This window comes from Salvelinus namaycush, chromosome 25 (genome assembly GCF_016432855.1).
Source record: "Salvelinus namaycush isolate Seneca chromosome 25, SaNama_1.0, whole genome shotgun sequence".
In the NCBI taxonomy this organism is placed as follows: Eukaryota; Metazoa; Chordata; class Actinopteri; order Salmoniformes; family Salmonidae; genus Salvelinus; species Salvelinus namaycush.
Window position 1 is genome coordinate 800,627 of NC_052331.1, and position 14,809 is coordinate 815,435.

A 14,809-nucleotide genomic window follows, 5' to 3' on the forward strand; every position below is an offset into this window, starting at 1 on the left:
TGAAAATAAGAATTTGTTCTTAACTGACTTGCCTAGTTAAATAAAGGTCAAATAAAAATAAATAAATTGGTAAATGTTTGGATCTTAAGTAAATGAACATCATATTCTACAGACCCTTCTGATGTCGCACTAGACTAGAGTTTATAGATGGTGTTATTTCTTGAATGACTGTGGTCTAAATACCCAGCAGCCCTTTCTACTCCACCCACTCCTTTTGTCCCAATGCAATACACTGTAGGTCTATAAATTACATATTGGCTTATAGAGAAAAAACTATTCGAGTAGGGTCTGTAGAATCTATATATGGTGTTATTTCATGGGACTCTTGAGTGTTGCTGGCCTTTTACTGTGGTCAAATAGCTTAATAATGGGGTGCCTGGACACTATACGGTAAAAATATAGCAATGTACAGGAAAAATGATTATTTGTGATGATGTAAAAGTAGGGAAAGAAGTACTAAGTAGGGTCTGTAGAATGTATGGTGTCATTTCACGGGGCTCTGAATAAAATGGAGTGTTGCTGGCCTTTTACTCCATCCATTCCATTGGCGGCCACATTGCGAATCACTGCATATGGAACACATATTGTCATTTATGAACATTTTGAACATCTTGGCTCTCTCTAATTCTCTCCTTCTCTCTTTCTTTCTCTCGGAGGAGGACCTGAGCCCTAGGACCATACGTCAGGACTACCGGGCATGATGACTCCTTGCTGTCCCCAGTCCACCTGGCCTTGCTGCTGTTCCAGTTTCAACTGTTCTGCCTGCGGTTATGGAACCCCTACCTGTCCCAGACCTGCTGTTTTCAACTCTTAATGATCGGCTATGAAAAGCCAACTGACATTTATTCCTGATTATTATTTGACCATGCTTGTCATTTATGAACATTTTGAACATCTTGGCCATGTTCTGTTATAATCTCCACCCGGCACAGCCAGAAGAGGACTGGCCACCCCTCATAGCCTGGTTCCTCTCTAGGTTTCTTCCTAGGTTTTGGCCTTTCTAGGGAGTTTTTCCTAGCCACCGTGCTTCTACACCTGCATTGCTTGCTGTTTGGGGTTTTAGGCTGGGTTTCTGTACAGCACTTCGAGATATTAGCTGATGTACGAAGGGCTATATAAAATAAACTTGATTTATAGAGCAAGAACGATTCTGGGTGCTGCAGTAAAATTGTAGTATTATTTAAGTGCCAGCTGATGGGTCATCAATTGTGGATGGGCTTCCCATTGTATTAAAACGGGTTAAGTAAGTTTATACCACCGGAACACACTTGGCCCAATGGGCAATCCGCAAGCAGTTGTCTGGACGTCACAGAAAAGTGAACATTCACACAGTTGCAATGTATTTTCTACGAACCGATATTATATCAATATCGAATCGAAAATGCAACTGATATTGATTTTCCATATTTGTGCCCATCACTAATTGAATGTATGTATTTGATAAGGGATTGCTACGAAATGAAACATTTTATGAAATGAATTAAGTATGATCATGAATTTTAACTGACACATTTGATACAATTGGTGACTGAAGTGACTGTGTCCCTATAGCCTGGTTGTTGTTGATTTATGTTTAAATTGTAAATAAATGAGATTTTTGTTTTGACAAATATTTTTGCCTTATGGGTTTGTTATTTGAGTGTTGATAGTTTAGTGTGTATAGGCATTGACTTCAGGACCATAGATAGCACCGGGTCATTTGAAGTTGGTTTATACAGACCTTACTGAGTACTCCCAACCACACTTTTACCTCTGCACATAGAATAATTTGTTTATATTTAAGCCCCCATTTTAAGCTATTTGACCACAGTAAAAGGCCAGCAACACTCTATATTATTCAGAGCCACATGAAATGACACCATATATACATTCTACAGACACCACTGACTATTCCCTACAATACTTTTAGTAAGGTCCCCAGAATACCTTTTGCTCTACAAGCCAATATGTATTCCATATACAGTGATTTGCATTGGGGGAATTTATTTGACCTTGGAACATGTATTAAAACCAAAATGTAATGCAAATGTCACTTAAATATGAACAATGTTAATGTTTAAACAATTATTTACAACTTATTGACACTTTTCTACTATTAGGTGGGCGAATTTTATTCTGAAAATGTTCGAAATTCCGTGACCCCGGAATTACTTTTTTAAGAGTTGCTGACGAGACGCTGAGAGGAGTTGCAACCTTTCAAGTATCTAGAAGAAAGTATTCCATCTATCTTGCTGTGTCTATGTGTATGTATACATCTTTATACAAATCAGTATTTGGAACCTTCTATGCTACTATTATTTCTTGCTGGGTTGTTAGCGAAATATTAATTGCAATCCGATACAGTAGCTAGCTATCTGATTAGCCAGTACAGAGTATGTGATATAATTATCGTTAGCTTGCTACTGTTGCTTGACCAGCAAACACGGTGTGATGTAAAGTAAATACAAAAAGTTATCAAAGCTAGGCAACTGTCTGTAATGTCATTCGATCATTTTTGTTGTGAAATTTCGACGAGACTGATCAGTGGAGTGTCGACAACAGATGTGTTGCTAGTTAATTTACTTTATCTACCTGTTGGTATTGTTGTCGATGGTAAACCCACAATCCCCACAACTAGCTAGTTACACGCAAAAGCGTTTAGGCCTGTTATTAAAGTTATAGCTAGCAAAGCAGAACTTTCAATTATTTACAAGCTGTGGTTAGCAGAACAGATTTTTGCTAAAATGTTTCTTAGATGCACACAACAAGCCCTAAGATGACATCCCTCTCTGAAATTCACATTATTTGATCAACACAAAGAATAAACCTGTTCACATCCTGCATGGTTCCACCACAGCTCAAGATGATGAGCTTTGTCCTCCTGAGGAGCTGAAGCACTGGAGCTTGCCTGGCCCTGAACATGAGTTCTCCAGAGGACAGTTCTTCCTCTTCCACACAGAAGACCTCGGTTTGGGGCGACCAGCAAACAGCCACTCCACAGCTGGGAGTTAGCCTTCCGTCTCCCACACACTGCTTTGGGGATGGAGAAAGAACCAGCTCTGCTAACCCAGCTGAAACACCCATTTCAACCAACCCTGCAACCCCATCTGAAACACCAGTTTCAACCAACCCTTCTAGCCCATCTCAAACACCTGTTTCACCCCAAATAAAGAGGACAGCAGAGAAAGGAACCTTTGATGCATCACAGCCACAGGGTGAACGTCGCAAGAGGGGGAGGCCACGCAAACACAAGAAACTCCAGACTGACACAGAACACCATATCCATCAGGCCCAGTCCCCGACAGCTACACATCCATGTTTACAGCCAGAGGACCAAACAGAGGCTGTGACACTGACACCCGTCTTACCTGTGATACCAGAGGACAGGTGTCAGTCACCTGATGCCCAAACAAAGGTTGAGACACAGCTCCAGTCACCCAGCTCACCTGTGCCTGAGGATAAGTGCCAGTCACCTGAGGCCACCTTTGAACCACCGTGCCCCACCTTGGATTTACAGAGCGCCAATAAGGGACAGAGTAAGAAGTGGCCCCATCTCTCCAGTGCTTCTGTTGGACAAGGAGACCTAACAGGCCCTAATGTTCTAACCACTGGTGGATACACATACTCACAGGCCAGGGTGATGGGGGCTGAACCCAGCCAGAATGACAGTATCACTGCCACTGGGATATTTTTAAGCAAATGTGCCAACGAGCAAAGGACTCTGTGCCAGTCACCACAGAATCTGAAAGATGGGAGAAAGGCGGCTAAAAAATCACAAATTCATAAGGTCGACCAGCCACAGGAGAGTGAGGCTGTGACAAATGGGGGAAAAACATCTAAACCCTTACTGACTATTAAGGTAGGACAGGAGAATTGCCTGACACAAAAGACTGGGCGAAAAAGGAAATATACCAAAAAATCACAGAGCCATAAGGTAGACCAGCCAAGTGACACTGACCAGTCACAGGAGAGTGAGACAGTGAGAAATGGGAAAAAGACATCTATAAAATCACCAACCCATAAGATAGACTGGTCACAGGAGACGGTGAGAAAGAGGACATATACAAAAAAATCTCAGACCCCTAAGGTTGACCAGTCACAGGAGGAGTCTGTAAAGAAAGAGGGCTCTAAAATATCTCCAACCCATAAGGGAGAGCAGTCACAAGAGATGGTAATAAAGAGGAAATATACAAAAAAATCTCAGACCCCTAAGGTTGACCAGTCACAGGAGGAGTCTGTAAAGAAAGAGGGCTCTAAAATATCTCCAACCCATAAGGGAGAGCAGTCACAAGAGATGGTAATAAAGAGGAAATATACAAAAAAATCTCAGACCCCTAAGGTTGACCAGTCACAGGAGGAGTCTGTAAAGAAAGAGGGCTCTAAAATATCTCCAACCCATAAGGGAGAGCAGTCACAAGAGATGGTAATAAAGAGGAAATATACAAAAAAATCTCAGACCCCTAAGGTTGACCAATCACAGGAGGAGTCTGTAAAGAAAAAGGGCTCTAAAATATCTCCAACCCATAAGGGAGAGCAGTCACAAGAGATGGTAATAAAGAGGAAATATACAAAAAAAACACAGAGCCATAAGGGAGACAAGCCACAGGAGACTGTGAGAAATGGGAAAAAGACAACTATGAAATCACCAACCCACCAGGTAGACCAGTCACAAGAGTTTGTAACAAAAAGGAAAAAGGTGTCTAAAATATCTTCAACCCACAAGGTAGACCACTCACAAGAAACTGTGAAAAAGAGGAAATATACAAAAAAATCACAGACCCAGGAGACTGACCAGTCACAGGAGGAGACTGGAAAAAATGCATCTATGAAATCACTGACGAATAAGGTAAACAAGGTGGCATCAAAAAAATCACAAAGCCATACGGTAGAACAGTCACTGGGGATTGACCAATCACAAGAGACCGTGAGAAAGAGGAACTACACAAAGAAATCACAGAGGCATAAGGAGGACTCGCATGAGACTGTGAGAAATGGGGAAAAGACATCCAAAAAATCACAGAAGCATAAGGTAGAGTTACGAGACACGGAACAGTCACAGGAGGAGACTGTAAAAAATAGGAAATACACTAAGAAATCAAAGACCCACAAGGTAGACTCAGGAGTCCTCTCCTTACTCCCTGTGTTATCTGCAGACCTCTCCCTCAACCTTTCCTCTCCCACATGCAGCCCTCCTGGGCTTACAAAGAGAAAATATACAAAAAAATCACAGACCCTCAAGGTAGACTCAGATGTCCTCTCCTTACTCCCTGTGTTATCTGCAGACCTCTCCCTCAACCTTTCCTCTCCCACATGCAGCCCTCCTGCGCTTCCAAAGAGAAAATATACAAAAAAATTAAAGACCCTCAAGGTAGACTCCGATGTCCCATCCTCACTCATTGTACTGTCTGCAGACCTCTCCTCCAGCCTTCAGAGTAGCCTCTCTCCTACTCTCAGCCCTTCTGGCATCCCCTTCTCACCAAACACACCTAAGAGAGTCAGAGGCAGACCTCGGCGGGTACAGCAGCAGCTCTTTCTTAGCTCCACGCCAGGCCCTCACCCCGGATCCTCCACAGGAACAGACAACCCCTTCTCTGCCTCCCTGTCTCACCTGGGACTGGGCTCCAAGACAGAGGGCCCTCAGAACGCCTCACCCATCACCCCCTGGAAGCTGTTGGAACCAAGCCCTCTGGAGAAGGTACTGTATTATCATCTTCATCACTGATTAGAAACATTTATTTATTTATTTAACCTTTAAGGTTAAAATCTGTTTTCACTTTGTCATTATGGGGTATTGAGTGTAGATTGAGGAAAATGTTTTATTTAATACATTTTTAGAATAAGGCTGTAACAACAAAATGTGAGGAAAGGGGTCTGAATACTTTCCGAATGCACTGTCTTTCCTCTTATCAAAAACAAGTTGTCATGAACCTCAGGTCACCTCCTTTTCCTTTAACACTATATTACGTTGTCAGGTGAATGGTCAAACACGGAATAGTGCTCAGGATTGTGGTCAGTGTTTAAAAGTAATCACCGTTCAATAACCTTCTCTCTTGCCTATTGCATTTCAATCTGTTTAAATGAAATCCCAGTATTCATATGTTCAATAAAAAATATATGTAATCTCTCCCAGACACACTTAGCTTTACCCGGTAGTAAACCTCGGGGTAGACCCAGAGTTAGGCCAAGGAAGAACTCGGCTACAGTGAAGGGAGTGAAGAAGAAGGTGAAGCCTGCAGCAGAGGGAAGGTCCCAGACCTTCAGCTCTGAGGAAGGCCCCCCAGCCAAACTCAGACGTAGAAGCAGGAGGGGCCAGACAGCAGAGGGAGCTGGCCTGCAGAGCGGTGACACGACCAGCACTGAGCCACTCCAACGTTGCAGACCAAGGTTTGAGCTGCAGGAGTCAGACTCACCAGACGAAGACACAGGAGATGCCTCCCTGTCCTCAGACCTCTCCATCGAGTTAAGCGTACATGAAGACCGTGTGACATCACTGACTCTTGAAGAGGAGGAAGAGCAAGACGACGAGGAAGATCTGCCCAGTTTCTTAAATAACACAAGTGAGTAACGTGCTGACTAGACTGGCTACGTTGCGTGCGCAAGCATTGCAAAATATTATTTATGTATGTATTATAAATAATATTATGTAAATATATGTACACATGCGTGTTATTAGGGCCGGGAAATACCAGTATTGTGATACTCATTAGTATCGTGGCAAGGAAACAAAACAGAGCATATTTCATTTCTGTAGGCAAACAGCCCTAATGTTGGAAAAAATATCATGTTTGTGATCCAGAGTCACATTTATTTGTTCTCCAAACTATAGCACACAATAATTTACATAAAGCAGGTTTTTAAAGGGCCAAAGAGTTTGACTGTTTCGTGTTTACATTTTTCCCATGGAAAAAAATATTGTGATACTGGTATTGTCCCGGCCCTACATGTTATTTAATCATTTAATCCAAACTGCTCGCGCGCGTCAACGAGCGTCTGCGTTGAGATGCTTGAAGCACCGCAAGTCCCTCCTCTCCCATCTACTCATTGGTTTTCACAAGCATGCTAACCAACGTGGGTGGTTGAAAGATGAGTCAACCTATGTTTCCTGATTTACCTGTGGATTAATTGTCGGGAGTAGAGAACACACATTTCTGTATGACTCAAAATGGGTCAAAATTCTACACAGATCAACAACAACAAAAAATAGGACCATATGCATTTCAGGTAAAATGACAAGCTGATGTTTATCTCCCAGGACAAATTAGCTAGCAGCAACAAGCTAGCTAAATGTCCATCATTGTTTCATGTGTGTTTCGACCCGTCCCCAATTTTAATATGGTGGGTTCACAGTTGGTTTTGGTATTTGAGCCTGCGTGTCATGAACGTGTCTGGTGGGGATAGACAACATCAACAAGCGCGTGTGGATGCACGTGGGGGCCGGTTTGGTGTGTGAGAGAGCGAGAGCGCGTTGGTCAACTCCCTTGATGATATGATGCCTTTCTGCATGTGTGTACTATAGCTTATGTTGAGTTGGTAATTCAAACTAAAATAACCCGTAGTTATTTGTCTCTTTTCAGAGCCACTGTCCATAACAGAAGGAATATGTGTTTGGTGCAAATTTAGAAACTATCCTTTCTGGCCGGCAATGGTGAGTATTGAACGCCGTGCTTCAACTAAATTCATTTTGAATAGTCATCAGTCGCAACTGAACTAGAAACTGTTTGACTCCATAGGTGAAGAGTGTGAACCGTAAGCTGAAGAAAGCCAGCATTGTGTTTATTGACGACCTGCTGTTTGACAAAAAGAGGATACGAAAAGGGTAGGAACCAAAACTCTCAGCTCTTCCCACAGTCATTCCCTATGAGCTGTAACTGGTGTCCATTCCCTGATTGCCGGATTAGCCTCCGCGCTCCAATATTAACTGTTGTCTTTTTGTTTTTCTTTCAAAGCTTTTCTGTGTCCCTAAAAACATTGAAGCCTTTTGACTGTGAAGAGGCTGATCAGCTAGTGGTAAGGGTAACTGAAGAAAACAGTTTCTTAAGAACTCCACAGAACTAATATATAATATAGATACAGTTTTTATATATATATTTTATATATACGCTGAACAAAAACATAAATGCAACATGTGAAGAGTTGGTCCCATTTGCACAAAAATCTTATTCTCTCAATTTTTGGGGGCAAATTTGTTTACATCCCTGTTAGTGAACATTTCTCCTTTGCCAAGATAATCCATCCACCTGACAGGTGTGGCATATCAAGAAGCTGATTAAACAGCATCATTACACAGGTGCACCTTGTTCTTGGGACAACGAAAGGCCATTCTAAAATGTGCAGTTTTGTCACACAACACAGTGCTGCAGATGTCTCAAGTTTTGAGGAAGCGTGCAATTGGCATGCTGACTGCAGGAATGTCCACCAAAGCTGTTGACAGTGAATTTAATGTTAATTTCTCTACCATAAGCCGCTTCCGATGTGGTTATAGAGAATGTGGTAGTACGTCCAACCGGCCTCACAACCGCAGACCACATGTAACCACGCCAGCCCAGAACATCCACATCTGGCTTCTTCACCTGCAGGATCATCTGAGACCAGCCACCCGGACAGCTGGAGAAGTGTGCTCTTCATGGATGAATCACGGTTTCAACTATACCGGGCAGACGGCGTCGTGTGGGTGAGCGGTTTGCTGATGTCAATGTTGTGTACATAGTGTTCCTTGTTGGCGGTGGGATTATGGTATGGGCAGGCATAAGCTACGGACAACAAACACAATTGCATTTTATCGATGGCAATTTGAATGCACAGAGATACCATGATGAGATCCCGAGGCCCATTGTCGTGCCATTAATCTGTCGCCATCACTTTATGTGTCAGCTTGATAATGCACAGCCCCATGCCGCAAGGATCTGTACAAAATTCCTGGAAGCTGAAAATGTCCCAGTTCTTCCATTGCCTGCATACTCACCAGACATGTCACCCATTGAGCACGTTTGGGATGCTCTGGATCGACGCGTACAACAGTGTGTTCCAGTTCCCGGCAATATCCAGCAACTTTGCACAGCCATTGAAGAGGAGTGGGACAACATTCCACAGGCCACAATCAACAGCCTGATCAACTCTATGCGAAGGAGATGTGTCGCACTGCATGAGGCGGTCTGGTGGTCACACCAGATACTGACAGGTTTTCTGATCCACACCCAATTATGATTATTTTTTTTAAAGGTATCTGTGACCAACATATTGCATATCTGTATTCCCAGTCATGTGAAATCCATAGATTAAGGCCTAATGCATTTATTTCAATTGACTGATTTCCTTATATGTAACAGTAAAATCTTTGAAATTGTTTCGTTTTATGTTTTTGTTCAGCGTATATTTTGTCAACATTTCTGGTGACTGTTGTGTTGATGTTTCCTGTTGTCTGTAGTGTAAAGCCAGAGAGAAGTATGATGCTGCCATCAAATGGTGTCTGGCGTTGATAGCCGACTATAGAATCCGTATCGGTAAACTATTCTGCACTTCTCTTAGAATGAGCACCTTGACCCAGATTATACTCGGTGTTATATTCCCCATGACTGTCGTTAATGTTTGTGTTGTCTTTTCAGGATGCGGCTTCACCGGTTCCTTCATTGAATACTTTTCTGATGACATAAGTAAGTTCATGTCCATTCACTGATGTTTTCCGATGTTGATACAGTGACATTCCCTCAAGTCATCTCAAATGCTGTCTGTCCTTTTTAAAACAGGTCTTTAGTACCACATAATGTGTTCTCTGTGACTGAGATAAAGGTTAGATATATCAATACATTACCTGTATGATCCCTCCCCCAGGCTGCCCAGTGAGAAGGTGCTACCCCCAGGGCACCTCAGACCTGACCTTCCCCAGTAAGCTAATTCTGGAGGAGCAGTACGTAACCTCTGACCCGGAAGGGGACGATCAGGAGGGCAGCAAACGGCAGGAGGAGGAGAGGAGGAGGAAGCTGCTGCCTGACCGTTCCAAGGCTGCACGTAACCGTGCCAACGAGAAACTGGTGGACTTCGTCGTCAGGCAGCGCCGGGTGGAGACACGCCTTTTAGTGAGTAACCATGCCGATGCCTCTCTCTTTCCCAGGCACTCGCACTCGGTATAGCAGTTGTTCTCTCCCTCCATCTGTCCGTCCCGCTCCTTCGCCTGTCAGTATCTTCTCTCCATCCCCCTCTCTCTGTCCATTCTCTATCTTTCCATCTTTCTCTGTATGTAATATGGTCTCCAAACTGGAGTAGCTCTATATGTAGAAGATAAACCCTCTCTCTAACCCCAGGGCGTAATCAGTGGTCAGCAGCAGTCTAAGTGGCTGCGTTGGTTCCTGGCGGCCAGTCGGTCAGTTGTGGACACGTACCTGGAGGACGAGGAGCAGCTGGACCAGGTGTACCAGTACCTGAGAGGGGTGTACGAGACCGCCCCCCTCACCGCACCCTGTCTGGCCGATGTAGACCGCATCCGCTTGGTACTGGACGTGCTGTTACCAGAGGTCCGAATGCTGTAGAATAAGAATACAACTTTATTGTCCATCGAAACACAAATGTGTCTTTATTTGCTGTCTGTTATTACCACCATTCTTTATTGTCGAAGTGACGTTAGAAGTCCTACTCCAGTCTCCTTTTTCACCTCATTTAAACACCTGATTTACTTAACAAAAGGCACTTCTCAATAGGTGGTCCAGGTATGACATGACATGGCACAAGTGGGGGGGTGGGCCTTGCCTATTTTGTTCTCTATTGTTCCTCAAGCAAGGAGGAATGCTGATGACATCAGACCAACTCCTTGAATGCCCTAATCCTTGAAGTGTACAATTTTGTTTTACCCTTAAGTGTGTTTACATTACTGTGTTCATAATTATTGTTTTATACTTATTGATATTGTTTTTCAACGGGAAAAGTAAAAAAAAATAGCTGGAGTGTGTCTTAAATTAGTTATTATTCTGAAGGGTGATGTCTTTTTGTGTAGGCTATTATCTATGCCATAGCTGGAGTGGACGAGTTGTCTCTGGTGAAGGCAGAAGACAAATACCTGAAAGGGCCCTGTCTGAGTAAAAGGTAAGTGGCTCACTGAATTAAAGGCTAACACCGTTACATTTATTTCTGGGTCTAAATCTGTTTTCTTCTCTTTCCTTCCTCTCCTCAGGGAAAGAGAGGAGTTCGATGCGATGATCGAGCAGCAGATGAAGATGAAAGCGTCGATCCGTCAGCGTCCTGCACACTGAACATAACACAGCCTGCTTGGCTTCCAACCCTCAGACTAAGAGGGCCATAGGGCTCTGGTCAAAAGTAGTTTGAATAGTGCCATTTGGGATGCGGCCTCAGAATGCCAGTGTCCTAATCAAACGATGCTTCTAAGCATTATAGGACAGTAAATAAGTAAGTAGCCTTGTCCAAGCAAGAACAGCCAGTAAGGTAGAAGCCTTTTTCTGTACCGTGAAGCAGCTTGATATACAAGTACACCCTCTGGCCAGGACGCTGGTCTATCGCAGACAATAAGAACCATATATAACTGTCTCTAAATGTGGCTCTGAGGACAATCAACTGCTGTTGTACATGCTAGCAGTGGTGTGACTTAACAAAACTACATTGAATTACCAAGTTAATCAAATCATTGTCAAATCAACTGAAATCATCTGTGATCGGACTGGTCAAGATTTACAGCTTCAACACGGAACTCCTGGGAGGGTGGGAGCTCGTATCATTCAGACAGACTTACGCCGCTGGTTGAAACTGGGACTTCATTTTAGACCCACTGCAACAGTATTTGATCCAACATGGTCGCCCGTCTAGGCTGTTCAACTGTAAATTCAGGACATTAAAGAAGACACTGCTCTATTTTTCTATGGAAAAGTCTGCTCTTTTTAAAAATAAATAGTCATATTTGAACGTTTCAGTCTTATTCTATGGTCATGTAAGGTTAGCTTGTCAGTAAGTACCCATTTCCTGGTGACAGTGTTTAGAACGTCAAGCTATACAACATTCTGAATGTGAATCATGGCAACTCATCTAAATTGAATCCCAAATGACACCCTATTCCCTTTATAGTGCACTTTTTTGGGGTCAGTGCCCAAGTAGTGCACTATATAGGGAACCATTTGGGACGCACCCCAAATGACAGTATAGGAACAAGACTATTCCCCAATGACAGGTCAATAATGATACATGCAAGTCTGATAAAGGATTTTTCTTTTTTCACCTTTATTTAACCAGGTAGGCAAGTTGAGAACACGTTCTCATTTACAATTGCGACCTGGCCAAGATAAAGCAAAGCAGTTCGACACATACAACAACACAGAGTTACACATGGAGTAAAACAAACATACAGTCAATAATACAGTAGAAAAATAAGTCTATATACAATGTGAGCAAGTGAGGTGAGATAAGGGAGGTGAAGGCAAAAAAAAGGCCATGGTGGCGAAGTAAATACAATATAGCAAGTAAAACACTGGAATGGTTGATTTGCAGTGGAAGAATGTGCAAAGTAGAGATAGAAATAATGGGGTGCAAAGGAGCAAAATAAATAAATACAGTAGGGAAAGAGGTAGTTGTTTGGGCTAAATTATAGATGGGCTATGTACAGGTGCAGTAATCTATGAGCTGCTCTGACAGCTGGTGCTTAAAGCTAGTGAGGGAGGTAAGTGTTTCCAGTTTTGGAAACATTTGTATTATTTACTGAACAAAAATATAAATGCAATAATGCAACAATTTCAACAGTATAAAGAAATCAGTCAATTGAAATAAAGTCAAGTGGGCCCTAATCTATGGATTTCACATGACTGGGAATACACATATGCATCTGTTGGTCACGGATATCTTTAAAAAAAAAGGTAGTGGCTTGGATCAGAAAACCAGTCAGTGTCTTGTGTGACCACCATTTGCCTCATGGAGCGCGACACATCTCCTTCGCATAGAGTTGATCAGGCTGTTGATTGTGGCCTGTGGAATGTTGTCCCACTCCTCTTCAATGGCTGTGCGAAGTTGCTGGATATTGGCGGGAACTGGAACACGCTGTCGTACGCGTCGATCCAGAGCATCCCAAACATGCTCAATGGGTGACATGTCTGGTGAGTATGCAGGCCATCGAAGAACTGGGACATTTTCAGCTTCCAGGAATTGTGCACAGATCCTTGCGGCATGGGGCTGTGCATTATCATGCTGAAACATGAGGTGATGACGGTGGTTGAATCGCACAACAATGGGCCTCAGGATCTCATCACGGTATCTCTGCGTTCAAATTGCCATCGATAAAATGAAATTGTGTTCGTTGTCCATAATCCCACCGCCACCATGGGGCACTCTGTTCACAACGTTGACATCAGCAAACCGCTCGCCCACACAACGCCATACACATTGTGGTATCCCGGAGGTCTACCCCGGGGGTTGGTGATAGAGGGGAGGTACGTGCCGCGAAGTTGGCTCCCTCTGCTGGGAGTACCCGGGGTGGGCACCACGACACTGATGCCACCAATTAGGGAAGAGTGCCAACCAGTCGTGCAGGCCATGTAAATGGAGCACCGTGGCACACCGTGGGAGAGAAAATGAGAGGCAGGGAGTGGGCCAACAGATGGGAACGAAGCTCCCGGAGCACGGAACCAAATACGAGGAGGCGGCCCAGATGAAGGACCGAGCCAACTACTAAGTTATTTAGTTGTTACATTTATTTTATGTTGACCAGTAAAGGTGTGTTTTCTAGAATCTCCCTGTCTCTGTGTCCGTTTGTGTGCTCAAACCCAACACCCCATGGTTTACCACAACGTGGTCTGCACTTGTTGGACTTATTAACAAATTCTCTAAAACGACATTGGAGGCGGTTTATGGTAGAGAAATTAACATTAAATTCAAAACTTGTGACATTGTGTTGTGTGACGAGATTGCACATTTTAGAGTGGCCTTTTATTGTCCCCAGCACAAGGTGCAACTGTGTAATGATCATGCTTCTTGATATGCCAAACCTGTCAGGTGGAAGGATTATCTTGGCAAATGAGAAATGCTCTTTAACAGGGATGAAAACAAATGTGTGCACAGAATTTGAGAGAAATAAGCTTTTTGTGTGAATGGAACATTTCAGTGATCTTTTATTTCAGCTCATGAAACATGGGACCAACACTTTACATGTTGCGTTTATATATATATTTTGGTGTATTTATTATAGCAGTAATAAACATGTTACTTGATCTAATGTCTCATCTACCTTGGAATTCACAAGGCACTTCCTGGTTGCTCTGCAGTTGCTATGCTGCACGGGCTGGAAGTGGATTTCCTCATATGCAACTTCAGTCAATCTGGTTACATCCCAAATGGCACCCTATTCCCTATATAGTCCACTAATTTTGACCAGAGCCTTATGGGTCCTGGTCAAAAGCAGCGCACTATAAAAGGAATAGGGTGCCATTTGGGGCGCACACTTTTGAGTCATTGTTAAATCCCATCTCCTCTCAGGTTTGGAAAACGGTCTTCAGAGAGTAACATTTTGAAAACATTTAAATACAATTCATTAAACTTTAAAGTTTAAACAGCATGTACAGTACTTACAATGTAATACACAGAAAAAAGGCCACCTTGAGCCTTATTGCTACAATCACTACAATGATAGATGGTTGTTAATGTGTTGAATGATGACTGACACACAGATGAACAGTTTACAACTCGCTGCTTCTCACAGAGTTAAAAGGTAGAGAGCAAGTATATTTGTTTGTGTGTCATTTCCTAGAATCTCATATCCTCTAAGTCTGAAAAGGTGCTCCTCTCGTTCGACTCCCAAATGGCACTCTATCTCCTATATAGTACCCTACTTTTGACCAGATGTGCCCTG

At 43.1% G+C, this 14,809-nt stretch overlaps 1 protein-coding gene across 4 annotated transcripts; it reads left to right on the plus strand.

The window, feature by feature from the left end:
* The first annotated feature begins 2,166 nt into the window (after positions 1 to 2,166).
* Positions 2,167 to 11,883, plus strand: LOC120020099 (PWWP domain-containing DNA repair factor 3A-like). Of its 4 annotated transcripts, XM_038963543.1 has the most exons (12): positions 2,167 to 2,243; positions 2,837 to 5,674; positions 6,110 to 6,536; positions 7,554 to 7,624; positions 7,710 to 7,795; positions 7,926 to 7,986; positions 9,404 to 9,479; positions 9,582 to 9,629; positions 9,808 to 10,052; positions 10,278 to 10,487; positions 10,964 to 11,052; positions 11,141 to 11,883. In XM_038963543.1, exons 2-12 carry the CDS (start codon positions 2,900 to 2,902, stop codon positions 11,217 to 11,219), a joined length of 4,167 nt encoding a protein of 1,388 aa, XP_038819471.1. In that variant the 5' UTR covers positions 2,167 to 2,243; positions 2,837 to 2,899; the 3' UTR covers positions 11,220 to 11,883. The 4 variants fall into 4 exon arrangements, with proteins under 4 accessions (XP_038819471.1, XP_038819470.1, XP_038819472.1 ...); XM_038963542.1 differs by having other exon boundaries at positions 9,404 to 9,629; XM_038963545.1 differs by having other exon boundaries at positions 2,168 to 2,243; positions 5,391 to 5,674; positions 9,404 to 9,629.
* Positions 11,884 to 14,809: the final 2,926 nt, after the last annotated feature.

Bases quoted from the DNA above. Each gene is read 5' to 3' on its own strand.
- LOC120020099 (XM_038963542.1), top strand. From the start codon at position 2,900: ATGAGTTCTCCAGAGGACAGTTCTTCCTCTTCCACACAGAAGACCTCG. The intron at 7,796-7,925 runs GTAGGAACCAAA...TTTCTTTCAAAG, and splicing joins AAAAAGAGGATACGAAAAGG to CTTTTCTGTGTCCCTAAAAA. The intron at 9,630-9,807 runs GTAAGTTCATGT...TCCCTCCCCCAG, and splicing joins ATACTTTTCTGATGACATAA to GCTGCCCAGTGAGAAGGTGC.